The sequence below is a fragment of the Protopterus annectens genome, chromosome 14.part0 (assembly GCF_019279795.1).
Source record: "Protopterus annectens isolate FY-2018-M chromosome 14.part0, PAN1.0, whole genome shotgun sequence".
NCBI lineage: Eukaryota > Metazoa > Chordata > Ceratodontiformes > Protopteridae > Protopterus > Protopterus annectens.
The window spans coordinates 20,491,576-20,511,632 of record NC_056748.1 but is presented as its reverse complement, the minus strand read 5'-3'; the positions used below and the strand labels follow the sequence as shown (position 1 = coordinate 20,511,632).

General features: G+C 37.3%; 1 protein-coding gene across 1 annotated transcript in view; it reads left to right on the top strand.

The window, feature by feature from the left end:
* The window catches only part of LOC122789134 (glutamine-rich protein 2-like), a 137,384-nt gene that overhangs the window by 75,295 nt on the left and 42,032 nt on the right, over positions 1–20,057 (top strand). The window contains exons 7-10 of the mRNA XM_044056358.1: positions 5,953–6,046; positions 10,429–10,502; positions 14,191–14,305; positions 19,014–19,259. Coding sequence (XP_043912293.1) covers positions 5,953–6,046; positions 10,429–10,502; positions 14,191–14,305; positions 19,014–19,259 — 529 coding nt within the window. The remainder of the gene's footprint in view (positions 1–5,952; positions 6,047–10,428; positions 10,503–14,190; positions 14,306–19,013; positions 19,260–20,057) is intronic.

Here is a 20,057-nt window from a genome sequence, read left to right as displayed (position 1 = left end):
GAGATGCAGTTGAGTATTGAATAGATTTTACAAGGAGCTGAGAGCTGCAGGGGAAGAGAAGTTTAGTGCTGATTATGCTGTCAGCTCAGATTGCTAATAGCACAATAGGTTGTGTACTTGCTTTTGATGCAGAAGGTTGTTGGTTCTACTCCCATAAGGGGTGAATGCTGCCGTACTGAAAGTTAAGATACTAACTATGAGCCTGTTATCAGTTTGCCATCCATTTCCTATTGCAATATTACTAGCTTATTTTTAATGTAATTTAAGCAATTTATTCCTCAGGGGCATCAGACACTTTATTTTTCAATGAAACCATGAAATATAAAGGTGATTGCTAGCAGCAACCTCTTCATTACAGATTTATTTAATGTGGAATTATTTAGATGACTTTTACTACTTCAGAGATTGTGCATATTTACTGATAATGGTGGACTGTAGAATTGTGCATATTTACTGATAATAGTGGACTGTAGAAGTTTGAGTAGACTTTTATGATGGAAATGTTCTGAATTGGGCAGCTTTGTTTCATGGTTTACTGGAAAAATGTTCAAAGCAATAGGAAGGTGTATCAAAGAGCACATGTATGTTTCATATGCAAGGGGCCTATGATTTGAAAACAGCCCAAAATTAATCTTTATCTGCCACTTGGCAAAATGTATTTTCTTTGAATGTGGGTTTCAATGCTGTTTCAATGAATGTGAGTTTCAAGGGCAGAGAAGTTTTAATGCTAAGTTTTCATTGTGAGACTGCATTGCTTTGTTTAGTAGATGACTTAGTGTTTGTGCTGTAAAATACAAAATAAAACTTTCAAATGAAGTCCAACTCATCATAGAAGTAAAGCAGTATGCACATTAGTGTTTATGGTAAATGGAGTGAAATAGCCAAGTAATGGTTCATTGGAATGGCTGCAGAGGCTCCATTCAACCATGATTTTGTCAGGGGGGGGCAGCAAACTCAGACAGGCCCAGCTGAACTATACCTCCCAACTGTCCAGATTTTCAAAGAATGAATAGATTTTTGCTTCTTATTTTTGGTTTGTTCTTCATAAAATTTGTAGTTTTCTGGCAAATCATTTAGAAATTAAGTCACTAAATAATGATACAGTGAGTTTCAGAATTTATAACCTTCAGAAAAATGCATGCTAAAGTAAGAACTGTTATTCTATCAACTGTCTCAATTTATACAAGAGCAATTTTTAGTACTGTTTATATGTTCCCCCAATATATTTGGCCTTGTTCAGATTTACTGCATTAACAGGTTGAGAGGTACATGCAAATAAATTGCTTTATAGAATTAGGCATAGCCAACCTCTCAACTGTCCCCGATTTTGGCTCAAAATGTTACTCTTCCCCCTAATAATCCCTCCGCAAAATAGCAATTTTGGAAGAAAACATGGAGGGTTTACAGTTAAGAAATAACTGTAATAATCAAAGCTATAGATTACTTGAAATGCATGTAGATTATTTTATTTTGTCAGCTGCTCAAGTTAGCAGTACTAATATTAAAGTGTCCCTTCTCTGACAGGTTCCAGGCTGTATTGTGTGGCTATTTTATATTTTTGCATCACATTTGGTCCATTTTTCATCAAATTTTGTTTTTTGGCAAATTAGTGACAAATCACTAAAGAATGAAGTTAGAAAATAATGACAGACATTTGAGTTTCAGATTTTATACCCTTCAGAAAAGTCATACTAATGCAAGACCTATTCTATTATCTAAGTTTATTAGAGCAATATTTAAAAATTGTCCTTATTTTTGGGCCTTTGTCCCACTTCTGTGTATGGCTTTGTCCAGAGTTCTTGCTCTGAGGTTGAGAGGTATGGCAAATGTGTCAGGGCCATCACAGTCAGCCAGAGACATTTCAAATTGTGACATACTTGTTGCACCCCACTCCACCATGTAGTGACTCTGGATGTGTCCAAGCAAGGCAAGGAGTAGTTATGCAGTGTAAATGTGCAGTGTGTCCCCCCCATCCAAGGTAGACACAAGTACTACAGTGGCTTTTCATCTGTCCTTGATTTTGCAGAACGGTCTGGTTTCTGTCATATTTTTTACTGTTGATTTATGCTTATTACTCAAAGTGCCTGTTGCTCTCTGTTTAAGTAGCAATGCTTTAATGACCATAAGGTAAGCTTGTCTGAGATAGTAAGATGCAAGTAAGCTTTAATAAGCATGCTGTTAAAGAATTGCCAACATTGAAAGCCTTTCTGTTGTTGCCATGCAGAGAATACTTGACTAGATAATGTATAAGCCTTGGGTATTAAAGGACAGGATTCCATTATTTTAAAAAGCTCATTACACTTGTTGGAAACTTCCAGTCATCTCTACAGACTTTACCCGTAAACTAAACAGAATGCCAATCATGTGTGGTCCGTAACCTGTACAGTAACCTTTAAGCAATGTATCTTGAGCTTGTTTCTTGTTTGCTTTTCATTTTTTACTTTCATGTTTTCCCCATGAAACAAGTCGATAGTTGTCAGGCAGCAGGTCTTTTTTGGATAAGAAACATTTTTACAAGTGGGGGCATCACAGAGATTTCTACTTTCAGCATGTTACTTGGTACTTTAATAAAGCTGAATATAAATTATAATTAGAACTGCAGTGCAAGGAGAGGTGGTTTGAGTTGAGTGCTTCTGGTTTTTCTTATACTTGATTTTGACTGGCATTCCAGTAATGTATTTAAAAAGTAATTTATTTTTTCATGCCTCACAACCTTTTGTTTCCATCTAGATATTAAGTAAGCTGTCATGTAGCCAATGCATTGAAATATTTTTATTCTTCTACACTTATTTTTGTCTTGATTGGACTCTCATAATGATGGTTTGCCACCCAGGGCAGCATATTTAATTAAAGTTAGTTTTTGTGGTTTTGAGCATAGCTCCTCCCCTTGACCACACCCCTTCCCCTTGACCCCACCCATTCAGCTGTCTCCTGCAGCCCCCCTTTGATTTGAAGTCACCAGCCGCCACTGCAGTTAACCCAGAGGATTAAGGCTGTGACCCTTTAATGAGCTGCTTCTTATATTCCACCTAGTTTCTTTTGCTTAATGTATGTCTCTAAGCAAGTCACTTAACCACATAATGCTGAGGGCCGACTCGGAAGAAGGTCCATGTGGGACAGTGGTCTACACTGGTAAGCAAATAGTTTCATAGGTAAGTACTGGCCTAGCTGCCCATGCAGGATATTTAAGCCCAGCCAATTTCCCTTTTTGTGCTCAAAATAACCTGTTCCATTAGGTTATAGACTGGCCTTACCAATCCCATGGTCAGTAATTATAAATTACCATTAATAAGAATAACTGGGATCATACCATAGATAATTTGAGGGAGCCATGCATGGGATAAAGTATTTAGGAGATGTAAATTAGTAGTACAAGGGGCAGTCCTGGGGTAAATTTTCTGTCTCCCATCCAGAGATCTAAGTTGTGCTTGAAAATGGACTGGGGATAAACATTATTTTATGTGGAGAAGGAGTCTGTTCCTCAGCAGCGGTAACCTTTGTGAGATATGCCTGTCCCTGCACACCATTCTGTTGATGCTGCAAAAGAGGGTTAGATCCCTAGACCAAGTATTTCTGATGCCACTTGACTTGCTGATGTGCAGTAAATTCATCAGTAATGGGTCAGGGGATGCCTTGCATGTCAGACACAGATTATCTCTAAGCAATCTGTAGGATACAGAGTGCAGCGATACTGCTTTAGTTGGTCCATATAGAACATGTTGTTTAGGCCTTGCATCCTTTTAGTAAGGTATCTCTGTGGGCATTCCAGTTATTGCATGTGTCTGGAAAGGCACATACCAAAGGGTGTGGTATATTCAATGACTGGCCTAATGATGGATGAGTAAAGGGAGACAATGACATACCTAGATCTAGAGCCCTTTTTTATAAGCTGTATAATATAGAAGGACTTTCTTACAACAATGGACACATATTGGTTGAAAGTTAGGTCACTGTCCACATATGTTCCCAAATCCCAAAAACTGGGAAAACTCTTGGAGAACTATTGTCAATGTGGTAGTTCCCTGGGGTAGATAACTTTCCAAAGGACACAGTAATGCATTTTGTTTGGCATTTAGTTTCATACCATGATTTTCACAACAGCTATTTATTTGCGACAAACGTTTCTTTAGAATGGCTAAGTCATTTGAAGATTCAATGACTGCTCCTAGTTTACAGTCAGCTGCAAACTTAGTCAGCCAGAACCCTTTGGCGCTGGCTTTTACTTCAGAAAAGTAGATGCTAAATAGGAGAGGTCCCAGCACAGACCCTAGGGGACTCTGCTGGTGACTGGTCTCTTTGTGGAGGTAACTTCCCATTTTGATTATCTGCTTCCCATCTGTGAGCCAGTTGGCAAACCAGTGAGTAAATGCATTCACACATACATACATATCAAAAATAAAATAAAAATGTATCCATTTAGCATTTTCTGTACTTACCTTGAATGGGATATCTTTAACTAGATGGTATGCATCTTTAATTCATTTTCATGGAAATAAATTTGCTAAATATATAAAAGAGAGGGCTGGCCACCCAGTGATGTGAACATTGGCTCTAAATGATTGCCACAAACCAACCCTATGTGCAAAAAAATGGGAAAAAGGAACTATGGATGGATGGATAGATGAATGAAATGGAGGGAATTTAAGGCAGTTAGATCAACAACAGTAAATCAGTTCATACATTCAAATGTGGATGTCAACAGATGTAAATGATGCTCATCTTTATGTTCCAAGAAATCATGCTGATGTTACACTCACCTGTACATAGGTCAGTCATTAGCAGTTCTAAGAAACATAAATCTAATACAGCAGTGAACTTTATTTTATGGCTTTGTTTTAAATAAAAAAAAAAGTAAAATTAACAAACAAGACATTTGCTAGATTCCCACTATCCTGGAATGTCTTTAGTTTGTAAGTTTCATAATTCAAAATACCTTATTTTACAATCAAAAGAACAGATTACATTACATAAAATAAGGTTACTGTATCATTATAAGTCTATATGTACACTCTTTAAAAATGTGGAAGAAGAAAGTGTAAGTGGAAATTATGATTTCATTTTCATAGACCAATATATATATATATATATATATAAAAACAGCATAGAGGAAGAATACATCAAAATCTTTTTTGTTTTGCCACTTTTTGCCTCAGTTGCCTGACAATCATCACCCTCCTCTTCATTCAGTCATTCCCCATTGCCAGGCTGCGTAACAAAATGTTACTTCATGGATTGTGAAACCTCACTTTTAGGAATGTATACAGACTGGCTGGGTTTGGCATATGGAGAAAGAACTACTTAAAGCAGAGGACAGCTTGAAAGCTGCTGAACGTACACCTAGATAGTTTATACACACAAAATATGTCCATTACATAACAAAGGTTAAAGACTGCAGTATGTACCATAATGCTGACTTCATTATACATTGCTTAATATCATAATGCTGATGTTGTCTTTCAGGGTACAATACTGTAATGCAGATTTCGCCATACAACATTGAATGCAATAATAGAAATATCATTAAAAAATGTTTGTAATGTCAGGATGCTGCCTTCAATGTGCAGTATGTAATGTCTTGACTTTGGCTTCTTCACGTATTAGGTAATGCATAATGCAAACTTCATCATGCATTACATCACACTTCATGTTCAACCTTTTAATATTGCAGTTCTGAAACTGCTGTTTTCCACAGGTCATAAGCTTCCTACATGAATGACAGTGATCAAGAAATGAAGCTATAGGAACACTTTTTCTTTTCCTACTGCTACTATTAAGTTAAATAATTCAGATTCCATGTTTTTGTTTTTAGTTACTCATCACAATACGAAAAAGATTTTGCTTTAAGTTATAAATATGGAGAAAGGCTGATGGTAGCCTACAGTAGGATTTCTCATGGTCTTAGCACACATAGTTTAGATGGCACAAAATGAGTTTTTCCCTTGTATTTTCCAGATCGAGCGTGAAGGATGAAGAGAAAGAAGAGCAGGAGCATACAAAGGCTGTAGCTGAAAGTTTAGAAGGCCAGATGGATGATATCCACCATCAGGTCAGTGAGATCCTCGGAAAGAGTAGTGTTACTGGTTTAGAGTTGAACTAAAAAAAAGTTTAATTAAAAAAAACAGGCTTTTTAAATGCCCTTAAATTGCACATTCTGTATTAACTCTGTTAAAGCTTCAGCATATGACTGACTCCACATTCCAACTAAAATAACAGATACAAGATGCTTACTCTCTGATGTTACAGAAAAAGTTTCAAAAACACACTTATAGGTTCATAGGTGTGTACTAGGCTAATGGCCCTGGAGCCTTTACAAGCCTAGCCCATAGGATTACCCTGGCATCGTGCCACCCGACCTTAGTTCCCAGTGCCTCTGTTGAGTAGAGCCACTGGAGTTATCCCCAGGGTGAATTTTCTATTTCCCATACACTCATCAAGATTTCTCTTGAAGAGGGCCAGTGAGGTGCTCTGCTTGACATGTATGGGAAGTCTATTCCATAGCATGGTCAGTCTCTGGGTTATGAACCTGTCCCTCCAGCACATTCTGTTGATTGTGGTAATGGGGTTGAGGTCTCTGGAGCATGTGGTGCAGAGGGATTGGGATTTCTTTAGATGTAGCATTTCTAACAGAGCTGAGCCAGACATGGCTTTGTAAGTTAAGTAGAGATCACCTCTAAGTAGGTGATATGAGACAGGGAATAGTTGGAGTTTTTTGAGTCTGCCATATAGGACAAGTGTTTAAGACCTAGGATCCTCTTTGTGAGGTACTTTTGCAGCCTCTCCAGTTGTTGTAGGTGTCTAGTGAGGTGCATGCCAAATGGGGCATTGTACTCGATGACTGGCCTAATGAGGGAAGAGTAGAGGGAGACAATGACATCTTTCTTCCTGGATGCAAAACCCTTAGTAATGAGATGTGCTACATAGAAGGACTTTCTGACCACAATGGCAATGTGGTGGTCAAAACAGAGGTTTCTGTCAACTTGTGTTCCCAGATCTCTTATGACGCCTTCTGTGTTCAGTGGGCTACCATCGATGTGGTAATTCATGGGAACCGGGTTTTTCTCAAAGGGGATGACGACACATATTTTGGCATTGAGTTTAAGACCATGATTCTGACACCAGTCGTTGGTCTCAGTGACGTCTTTCTGTAGTATGTCAGCATCACTTGGGGAGTTAATTATGGCTCCCAACTTGCAATTGTCTGCGAACTTTGTCAGCCAAAGTCCATTCGTGTTGGCCTGGACTTTAGAGAAGGAGATACCAAACAGGAGAGGACCCAGGACCAAACCCTGTGGGACTCCACTCGTGACTGGTTGGCAGTCTGACTTGGAGTCAGCTACTTTCACACTGTGGGTTCTATCTGTGACCCAGATTGCAACCCATCTAGTGATATAGGGATTGATGCCTAGCTTAGTGAATTTTTCTATGATTCCTGAATGGGGAATGATATCAATGGCCTTGGCCAGATCAAAGTAGGCTGTATGAAGCACCTTGCTTTCATCCACAGCTCTGGTGACTGACTCAAAAAAGTCGACCAGGTTGAACAGGCATGATCTATCCTTCACAAAACCAAACTGTGTGGGATCCAGATTTTGGAGATTCCCTATATCCTTGTTTATTAGGTCCATGATGATGCGTTCCATAGCTTTGCATATCAGACTTGTCAGGCTAATGGGGCGATAGTTCCCAGGGTCTGTAGTCACTCCTCCTTTACGGAGAGGGATGACTGTAGCAGTCCACCATTCAGTAGGGACAAAGCCTGAGGTGAGGCTGTGATTGAACAGGGCACACAGGTGAGGTGCCAGTTCACTCTGTAGTTCATGTAGAACACAACCAGGGATATTGTCAGGTCCCATAGAAGCTGTATTCTTGGCCTTGGACAATGCTGTTTTAACCTGTGCAGCAGTAATATTGGGTGCCTGGCAATCTACTGGTATTGAGATTTGTCCTTTGGGGGGAAAGAGAGGGGTAAGGTTGGCACTGAATCTGTCAGCCAGTATATTGGCAATATCTGTTGGCTCAGTATAGGAGGTGCCATTGTGCAACAGTTCCAAGCAAATCTGGATATTGCCATGGAGATTCTTTACATAACTATAGAAGGCCTTGTAGTTGTCTTTACTATCTGCTGCAATTTTGTTTTCATAGCTAGCTTTAGAGATGATGAGGGATCTCAGATTTTTGTTGAGGCTGATAAGGGAGTTTTTCCAGTCTTGGGACTTCACCTTATTTCGCATCAGTATCCTTCTTCTGTTGTAGAGTTTGTTTATGGCAGGCTTCCACCAGATTGGCTTCCTTTTTCTGGAGGAATTCGTCTTGGTTCTATTGGGTATGGCGAGATCCATGCATTTGTGTACGTGTTTGTACAGGGCATTAGTGTATGATTTGGCAGTCATGCAGCTGTTCTCCAATTGCATGGGTGACGTGAAGTTAACCACCTCTGTTTTTAGGAGCCCAAAGTTAGCTTTGGAGAAGTTTTTCATGGTGGTTACCTTTGCAGGGGGTGGGAGGGATGTGGATTTCCACTGTGATTAGCTTGTGGTCAGATCTAACCAGGGAGGAGTTGATTATTGGTATAGTGCAACGGTCACCCATGTTAGTAATGACTAGGTCAAGGATGTTCCTACCTCTAGTGGGGGTAAAAACGAGCTGGTCCACGGCATTGGAATTAATGAATTCCAGGAAACATTGGGCAAGTGTATTGGTATATGAGTAGTTTTCCCAGTTAATAGAGGGGTAGTTGAAGTCGCCCAGTATAAGATGTTAGGTTGCTGGACTTAAGTATCATTGCACTCTAATAAACAGTCTTTATTTACTTCATAAGCATAAACCCCAGTCCAGTCTTGGCTCAGCAACCAAATATAGTTTAATAACACTGGATTAAAACAATAAAACAATACAACATTGACCACTTTCATCCTTCTGCTATGGACATCATCAGAATGTAAATGATGTACAAGACAAGCTGTCTTTATATCAACTTATAGTCATGTGACACTTGTCTACTCCACAAGAATTACAGCATATTTATAATATTATCTAATATGACACAAGATTTACTCAATGGATTTAAATACTTTACTAAAAATACATAAAAATAAGAATGTAGAATGAGCTATGAGTTTGGTATATAGAACCCACAGGGAATCAACAGAGTATAATTTAGCAGTGCGTAATTTTAACACACTTTCAGTGTTAACCATAAAATTTAACCCAGCTAATGTAGTTGGATCCAATTGCCACATTAATGCCCTGTGTTCTAGGTTTGTCTCCCAACTTTCCTCCCAAATATTGCAATTAACTTTCTCAAATAATGAAAACATGATTTTTTTTTTAATAATTGCATTTGGTGCATGTTTATTAAGTGCATTCCTATCAACATTTTTCTTAATGCTATAGCTGTGCTTGTAAATTCTGGTTCTTATGTCATTTTCTGTTTTGCCAGTATAATATGCTATAGATACCTTTAGTTCCACAGCTATATTTACCTTTTGTTATCCATTTATCCACCCTTTTATCAATGTTCCCATGTTGTTTATCATTAATAATATTACACAGACTGTACTAACTACATTTGTGGGTTATTCTACTCTGGTTATTGTCATCCACACTTCCTTGCTTATTGAGGTGAGGTGCAAAATATCTTTTAAATTATGACCATATTTCAATACAAATACTGTGGGTCTTCCTCACCATCTCCACAAAGTTGTTGAAATGTTGAATTATCCTCTGATTATTGCTACCATTTTTATATGGTCAAGTTCCTGAACTGTATTGTATTATCATGTTTTTTTTAAAGCTGAGCTGTCCATCCTTATACTTAATTTCACTGGGGATGTCATATTTTAAGAGATGGACATATTTTGAATTTCTGCTGATTCTAATCTCTTCCTCAACTTATTTCAAGAGATGTCTGGGGTAACCTCTTTCCTTTAATAATACAATCAAATATAATAATTCTTTCTCAAATAATGAATTTTGGAAACACTTTTTCTCTGTAATTTAAAATAGTTACATCCAGGTAGTCAGTTTTCACTGAGGTAGCTATGAGTAAATTGTAAAAGTTCAATGGTGTTATTTAAATAGGTTAAAAATTCTTCCAATAGTAACCCATTGCCTGACTATAGCACAAAGGTATCATCTAAAAATCTTAAAGTGAGCAATATTCCATAAAATCTGACTTTAATACAAAATTTTCTCCCACCAGCAGAGTATTAAATTGGCATATACAAGTGTGCACACTGCATTCATTGCCACTCCTTTCGCTTGGTGGAAGTATTCTCTTTCAAAGTAAATAAAACAGCAACGTAATACAAAATCAATTAATTCATCAATTATTATGAAGTCCAAAGTTGTTACTATCATTATTTCATTTTTTTAGTGATTACTGATGACAAATGTTACAGTCTCTCTTGGAATCTTTTCTCTTATCAGATCTCAAGAGCTGCTGAGGAGGAGGAAGAAGACAGCGAAGACAGTGAAACAGACCTCCAGCTTGATGGCCTTAGGTATAAAATATGTACTGTTGCTTCTGAATGAAGTTTCATGGTCAGTGAAAGCATCATTCTCTTTTGGGTTTTATATTCCAGCATTTCATCTAGAACCCTAAAGGGGAGAAGACCAGCTTCACTGCTATTGCAATTCAGATTTAAGCTAGCTATTCTGTGCCTATGAAAATATCATGTTTCATATTTGCAATATTGACTGAAAGCCACATGAGCAATACTGTTTTAATGCAGGCACACTTTGTTTCCTTTATAATTTTGTGATGCAGACATGTTTCATATATGCAATATAGGGTCTATTTCAGAAGATCCACTTTTAAAAACACTGAAATTTATATGGCTTAGACCATATGAGCAAAGTTTCAAAATGTTGAACTGTTTGTTTTGAGATCACAGGACAGTAGGGACTGGGAATTTTCACTTTTCTCCACTGTAATGCAGTCTCAGAGTTGGTATATATAATTTGTAGGGGGGGTGTTTAATAAAGCTAAGAGAATCAGACCACCAAATATTCCATTTATTATATCTCAGACCCAGTATCGTCCATGAATCTGTTTTGTTTACATTCCTTTTTCCCATTCATCTAGTGCTGTAGCTTTAGACATTTTTGTTACTATAAAGCTGTAGTACTGTAGTAGGTTTCTTTGTTTTTTTTTCTGAATTTAATGGGTATAATGATAATAGATTACCTTAAGTTATTACACGTTCAGTCTGTGTCAGCATAAATGCAAAGAAAGTACATTTTATAAGTATGTGCTATTATGTCATACAAATTGGAACTGTTGCTTTAGTAATTTATTTTATCTGTATTTCGCAATATTAGTGCTTACTGATTTTTATGTGGCTTTTCACATTTTGGTATTCCTATGTTCTGATTGGCTGATCTTTACATTTTTTTTCTTACTGTTTTAACTTATATTGATATGTTTAGGGTTTTGAGTTTAATTCAGGTGGAAAACTAATCCCGAAACTATACTTCTTAACCTAATCGGCTAACACTTTGGTGTGTTCATTCGATAATACATGTACTGCCTAACTGAAACTTTTAATATGATCTCTAATGCACTATGTAACATCCGAAGCTAATACAGCCTATTCTCATTGAACATACTTCTGAACATTTTTTGTGAATGTATTGTATGAATTATGTATTATCTTTTGTTATTAATTGCTTTCATTATGTATAACTGTATAATACATGGAGCTTTTCTCCTCGGGCCTTTGCTGAAAAAGGGCTCTTCAGCTCAGTTGGACATACCTGGTCAACAAATGTAAATTAAATAAATAAATAAATAAATACTATGTTAATTGTTTGGTACTGTATATTTTGGGGGTTTGTGTGTTTGATTAGTTTACACTGAAGAAAATGGAAAAGATTCCCTAACTTTTTGTGTTTTTTATGTTATATATTATATTATATTATATTATATTATATTATATTATATTATATTATATTATATTGCCTTGTAATTTTTATTTTATGGCTAGATTTAGTGCTTTCAGATATTGTAGGATTTATATTTTTTGGGGGCAGTTTATATTTAGTTCAATGGATTTTATTGTATCTTTTCTCATTATAGTTAATGAAGGTGAAGACCTGGGTTGCTTACTTTACTTTAGCTAGGAAAAAGTAATCATCTTACTTTATTTGATAATGTAATCAAATTACCTACACAAGCATCCAGCAATGGATCCATTCATTTATCTGTCCAATGCTGGTGAATCATATCCATCTCTTATAGTGATGCCAAACCAACAGTTTACCTGATAAAGAGGGAATAGAAATAGATTGCCAGGCCTTTCTTCTGCATCAGACAGATCTATAGATGATTTAGAATCACCAGCCTACCTACTGGTTGTCTTTTTTGAGATATGAGGGGATACCCAAATACCTTAAAAAAAAAAAAAAAAAAAACTCAAACACGGAGGAATAGGCAGACTCCACAGAGAAGGCATTTTATCTGAGAATTGACCTAGAGTACATCTTGCTATGAAGTAACAATGCTATTCACTCTATCACTATCTCACCTGTAATCAACCTATAGACATTACTTACTTTTCTTCCTACTAATTACATGTTTTATTCTACTCCCTTGTTGGGTTGCAAGGTTAGGATTTGCATTAAACCTAAAGTCAAAACCACATATATCAAAATGTTTTCTTCAACTCATTGTACTAGTATGCGTGTTCCATCAAAGTACTGCAATGTTGAATGCTAGAAATGGTGCTGAAAACAAAAAAATGTCATAGGTTATATGAGGTTTGTCTGTTTCCAGGTAAGTGAGGTTTGTTTAAAAATGTTGAAACTTTTGGATACACTGAACGTTTTAGCACTGGTTTAGGAGTGTGTGTGCTCCCCTCTATCACCATACTCATGTTTCTAACCTTAACTTTAACCGTGCCACTGCCCCGACCCCAGCTCTACATGTTACCTTACAAAAAATAAAATAAATAAATAAGAAAAATAATTCCCTGACAGTATCACTGTTCAGACAAAATATGTTTGAAGGATCCGTTTAAGGTTTAGCTTTTTCGTTATTAATCAGAAAAGGAAAGTATTTGCCTTTCATTTTGTTAATTTTGACCTTTATTTTTCAATTTTTGTGCAACAATATTTTTAAAGGTCAAAATTAGCTTAACTAACTTGTATATACACACACACGCATACATACATATGCATAGTTCTCCCATGTTTCATTAACTACATACATCCCGCTGGCAGGTGGGTGAGTTGTGACGACTTCCATTTACATAACTCATCGAGTGCTGCTCTAGTCAATTTATATGTAGTCAACCAGAGCAGTTTAGTACTGCCTTCACTATGGCTGTGGTGGGTCTGTGATCATGGAGTTAATATGTATAAATAAGGAGCTATGGGGGCTGAAGCAACTGCTTTCTGTTGACACTTATAGCTGTCCAAAACAGGAATTAGATCTTGGATAAATGTTTGAAAGTTATTTTTTTTATCTTTATTTGTTGATATGACCAAGATTGGCTGTTGATCTTGGACATTGCTAATGATGGTACAGCATTGTTTTGTCGCTATATTAGTGCTTAGTGTTAACTGATTTCAATGATGGTTGTACAATGTTGTGCGAGTTTGATTGCTAGGGTTTTCATTTATTTTTTATTTTTAGATGTGATTCTCTTCAACATTTTTTGTGTCCATATCTATAAGGAACAAGGAATAATTTAAAGTTAAGTCATAAGAATAGATCTTAATCCTACAGTATTTAGTACAACAATACCGCCATCTTTTACAGCTTGTAACGTCTTGATGTTGCCTTCATTGTGCAACGAGCATTGCCCAGTATTGACTTCTTTGGGCATTAATACAGAATTACAGTATGCATAATACATGCATTACACTGCACTGCATGTTTAACCTTTCATTACTGTAATTTTGAAACTGCTGCATTTCAAAGTTATTAACTTTAGACATGCACGACATTGTTTGAATGATGCTATAGTAAAACATTTTCTTTGATTCTTTTGTGTTGAATAATTCAGCATTGCAAGTTTTCACCTTTAGTTGTTTATCGCATAACTGCTTGTTATGGCTAAGGAAAAAAAATTGTTTTGGATTCTGATTAGGCTATATTGGTAACTTGCAGCAGGACTGCACATTGTTTTAGCATACATGCCTTGCTTATAATTCACACGGAATAATACGTTTTCTTGTGTTATTAAGATCGAGGGTCAAAGATATTGAGAAGGAGCTGAAAGAAATGCGTGAACAGCAGGCTCAGGCAACAACCATGCTTGAAAGTTCTATGACTCAAACAGGGATTCAGCTGCAGGATCAGGTAAGTGAAAGCATAGTGTCTAATACTTTATAGAGCTGAAATAAATAGAATCTGTTTATATACCCTAAGTCTTATGTACTGTATCATGAGCTTTAACACCTGGCTGCCCCTTTTGAGCCACATAAATAAAAATTAGTTGCATTCAGCTTAGACAGGAGGTGCTTACTGTCCTATAGGATGCCTTTTCTCAATGTGTTGGTTTTAAACCTTATAGCAATATAGTAAACAATCTTTAGTTAGTGCCTGGTAAAGATACAGCATATCTTTGTCTCTAACAGTTCACTACCACAACTAATATTTAACAGCAAGGCTGTTGTTATCCAAGGGTGAAGCTCTGTATTTATCTGCCCTTAACTCATCTGCCATCTTTCTATACACTTGGCCAGACTTCTGAATTGTCCCTTAAATACTTCCCTGGTCTCTGTTTCCATACCTATCTTTGTGTCATCAGTAGAGAGGTTACTAAGTTTGAAACAGACACTCTGAGAACTACTGGCACTAAAGTGGACCCTGCAGTACTTCTGTAGGTGCTGTCCTTGTTACTTACATCATTTCCCCCTCTCACCACAATTGTCTGTGTCCTACTGTTTAACCATGCCACAGTCTGGGTCCTCAGATTTGGTCCTATTCACATTCTCTGTAGTTTTTCTGTCAGATGTGGGATGGAATCAGAGTCCTTGCTTAAGTCCAGTTTAGTTTACCTCATGCACTATTAATCCCTTGTTTATGTGACTTATAACCCAATCATAAATTTAACTGAAAGCAAGTTCTGGTCATTAATCCAAGTTTGCTGCTGTTTTAGAGATCATTGTTCTCCAGGAATGCAACTATCCTTCCCCTCAGGATTCCATCCATGACTACATGGTACCAAATGGACTAATAGACTTGACGTTTCCTGGAAGACCTGCTTCCCTTGTATAAAGCTACCACAGTATTTCAGTCAGAGACTCGTGCAGTGGCCAGTGATGTGTTGAAGGTCTTTATCATGGATCTGCTAGTACAAAGTCCAAATTCCTAGGGATTCTTTGAAGTAGCATATCTAGGTATTGTGCTTTATCTGCCCTTGTGGCACTCAGATCCCTTTCCATCAACATCTCTATCCTAGTGTCTGTCCACTGCTTGTGCCACTCTACACTGCTGTCTTCTCCAGTAGGGTGCTTTCCTTTCCTTAGGGAAGACTGTAGAAAAGCAGCCATTCAGTACCCCTGCTTTTCCCAGATTTCTGTGAGTTCCCTCTCATCCTTTCTAAGCCTGGCTATTGCTGTCTTTCCCTTCTTCCTTTTGGTTGTATCCCTAAAAAAATCTTATTCTTCCTGCTAATCCTATCTGACAACTCTGTTTCAACCAGCACCGTTGCTGCCCTCACCATCTTCATTGCCCTTTTGTTACTACCCTTGCAGTGTGCATCCTCCATCTCCTTTCCTCGTTCTGTGTGCTGTAGCCTTTGACCTAAATGCTAGCCTCAAAATCCCATGTACCCACATTGGCCTTCTCTTATTTGAATGATTGTTTCTGCCTCAAACCCAAATCATTCTCATAGCTTGCTTACTGTCTTGATTTTCTGCCATTCTCCTAACTCACCTTCAGTCCTCTTCCCAGCTCAGGATAATGCAGTCCCCTAAAATCCCACACCACCATCTTTATCTTTTAACTCTTACACTTTCTTTATTCTAAACCACACAGTACTGAGGTCACTGTTGACTAATGGCACCTTCCTAGAAAATCCATGATCCCCTCTGTATTAGTTTGGGCCACATTAAAAATCTATCTTTTTGGTACAGTCCTGTATCAATAGTCTGAAACCCTTATGTTCAAATATTCCAATCATCTTCTACTTCCTCTGTATACTGGAGCTCTGAATCTCAGTTTACTGTTTGTAGACTCAGTTTTTCTCTATTAGTATTACCCTCTTGCTTCAAATAACTCATTTCCTCCTGCAGTTTCATGTATTCCTTCCTTGATGTGCCCAGGAAGGCAGTGTGTATCAGTCCAAAAAAAGGATTCATACCCTTCATCTTCCTTAAATGCCAAGGAGCTAATCTAGTGATGTCCTTCCTGTCTGACCTTACACTCAATGCCAGTCTTCATGCAGACTGCATTTTATACTTCCATCTTTCCCTTTTGTGACATTTCCAAACAACCTTTACCTAGGAACCTGCATGATCCCCCCTTCTGCCACTGACCCATATTTATTTTTTACCAGCAATGCCCACCTTTCCTTTCTGCATCTCCACCAGCATCCTATTCAGGCACCTTGCTTTACAAGGTAATGAGGCTGACACATGCTCTACGTCACCCTTGTTTGTTCCTCTGTTATGTCACACTCCTGCTTTTTTCCTTCTGTCTCCTGTCTGTAACTTCTTCTGACATGAATAACTGCATACTTTATGTCCAGAGAGTTATTAGTCTAACAATTTCACAAAAAGTACCTCCCACTGGGATTGCCATTTCATCTTCGAAGGTCACAGCCTCTTTATAGATGAATGCACTATAAGCTTTACTGCTTGCATAATGGCACTGATGAACAAGCTGGTTTGGGATCTCATATGACTGCTGTATAACAAGATACAAATAACTATTTTTTGCTCCCAACACTCATGTCCATCAAATCTTCCTCTCACTTGCTCTGCTGGCCCTTTTATTCCCCCAGTGTGAGAGCCTGGTATTCCTTTGGGAAAATAAGTTGGCTGCAGAAGCAGTGCCAACATTTGCTAGGCATTGATGTTTTCTTGTTTAAGCCCTAATGTTTTTCCCAGTGTTCATGCTTACTGAAGCCCAAGGGTTTGGTGTATATTGGGCATCTGCTGAGAGCATGTCTCCTGCTTTTGTGATTGCTATCCCCCTCAACTAACCCTGCCTTACCTTTGAAAGTGAGTACCTCCATTGATGTTTGACCTCCATTGGAGATTCTAAGAGAGGATTGCTCTCCAGATACACACCCACAGTGAGATCTCCCAGAGGAGGTGGACAGGTGCAACCTTATCAATCTTCTATTCACTGCACCAGCAGGTCCAGTACCTGAGGCAGTAAAGGAAGTTGAGGTGTCTGTGTTGTAGTCAGGGCTTTATCTCTCATCCCCACAGAGCCATCTACAATAAAGAACTAAAGTAACTCAAACTGGATGACTTCCCAACTAGCAGTAGAATAAATTAAAACTCCAAATAAAAACAGTTAGCATGTACACAAAAGAGTCACTGTAACACTTTTACACCTTCGTGTGGTTCGTTTAATAACCACTTTCATGTGAACATTGACTTCATAAGAAATAAATTCACATACATACTCAGTGTTTAAATACATAATAACCACTCACTTCCAAAACATAATAAAAATCAATTAACACTTTAAAATCTCACATTTAACACTTTATTCAATACTTTATTTAATAGCTAGCCTCCTTTCAATTAAAAAAAAAATATATATTAATGGTTTTGTTCAACCCAGGAAATCAGTCCGCTACCAACCTAATCTGCCATACAGTCTCTCTCTTTTCCACAACATTTTTATAATTTCTCCCTCTTAAATGTAGAGGAACTCGCTCCAATATTGCAAATAGAATTTTTTTTTTATTTTTTTTACAGATGTCAGAATGTCTAAACAATGCACTGTTCCTATCCTTAGTTTTTAAAGACTACAAGTGCTCTTTAATTCTTTCTCTTAAGCTTCTTATAGTCATACTAATATAGAAGGCTTTGCATCCTGAACACATCCCTATGTAAATAACCCCTTTAGAAAAACAACCAAATCTGTCTGGAATTTTTATAGTAAAATTCAAATGCTCTAAAGTAATATATGACCATTCATAAATAAACCTATGTGCTGTATATGAGCCACATTTAAAGGTACCTAAACCTTTGTTTGTAATAGGTAAAAGAACGTTTGTACTATCAGACTGCAGTAGTTCTTTGATACAACAATTTTTTTTATATACAAAGTGTGGATGCTCCCCTACTATATATTGCTTAACTCACTGTTACCTTCAATGATTTTCTAGTTACTGCAGATTTTAAAGTGTTAATAAATTTTTATTATGCTTTGAAAGTGATTGGTTAACATTATGGACCAGATTCAATAAAGCCTATACTAAGTGTACACTAAATGTACCCCATATGTATTCAAGAACTTTATTTTCTTATCACATTATTTGTGCTTTATAGTCACTCAGGAAGATTACACTATGTGTACATGTAGTCTATACTTTATGGTAACCTTTATGAATCCCTAACAATATTTAAAGCTGCAAGAATATCAGTAAGAAAACTAAAATTAGGAGGAAGAAGTATGAGTTATGTCTGTGCTGTCTGTTCACTCAGATCAGTGTACACATAGTGTAGGCTTTAGTGAATCCCAGGGTATGTATTTAAACACTGAGTATGCGTGTGAATTTATTTCTGATGAAGTCTATGTTCAGAAGAAATCAGTTATTAAACGAACTACACTAATAGTAAAAGTTACAGTGACTCTTTTGTGTATGTGCTAAGTTGTTTTATTTGTAATATTAAGAATTCACTATATTCCCTTGTTTAAAATGTGTACCTCTTTCCAAAATATTTAGAGTAAATGTAGTATTTAGACAGAATTGTTTCACCATTTTCTAAGCCAGTATTTCACTTACATTTTAACATACTCAGACATACCTTTAGCTTAGGAGAAGTGCTAACACTTTTCTATTTATTGAAAGGAGAACCTGTTTCTGTTTTTTCTTCAGTTGGACAAGCTGAGGTCAGTCTTAGAGAACATGATGTCCTCGTCTTCCTCTCTTTTGTCCATGAGCATGCAGCCACAGCAACCAGAGGACACCACTCACACTGGCACCTGCCCAGGATGCAGCATAGACGTGAGTAACAACATCAGCCAGCTGGTCACTCGCTTTGAGGCACTGCAGGAGATGGTAAACAGCCTGATGGCCAAGCATTCAGACATAAAGAGCAAAACAGCGCAGAGTCAGAACAAGGTAAGGCCACAGTTTAGCCTGTGACAGGCTCTAGAGCTGTGGACCAGAACTGTGAGGAGTTTCTGCTCTGAGAACTAGGGACTGGCATAAATGTAGAACTTGCTTGTGAAATTTAACACTCTGTCTTCCTTTAATAAGTGCATTTGGTGGAATTCTGCAAGCCTATATCCAAAGGATTGTTGCCTTGTGTATAGATGAATGAGTTGGGATGAAAGTAGTGGTGCCAAGTTTGTTTGGTTCCAGCATTGTTGACTTAGTACATTACAGCAAGCCATATACCATTTCATGCCATCATTTCTGCTAAGATGGGTGCATTCTTTTATAATGATAAGAATAAGAAACATTTAGCAGGTTTCCTTATCAGGAACTCTGTTCCTCATTTCCTTTACTGATTTCTTTAGGATTTATGACAATACATCAAAAATATGGAAGCAATCTCCCTCACACCCCTCTACTCTACTTTACTTAAATATGCTAACTCTATGGTTACACAGCAGCGGTGGGGAAAGGGCAAAACCCTGCAACGAAGAAAAACTGTTGTTACACTTCATGTAGGTTCTGTTGCTTATAACAATATAAAATACATCTATAGTTTTGTAAAACATAAACATGTCATGACCTTACCACTGCCTCACCCCAAACCCTTCAAAACCCAGTCATCATTTCAAATTATACAAACCAGGATCACTGGTAGTGTAACAATCAGTTTCTGTGAAAATGGGTAGAAATATCAATACTTTTGAAAAACTGTCATTGATAAGACTGCAAACAGCAACCTAATATGCTGCCATTGCTTTA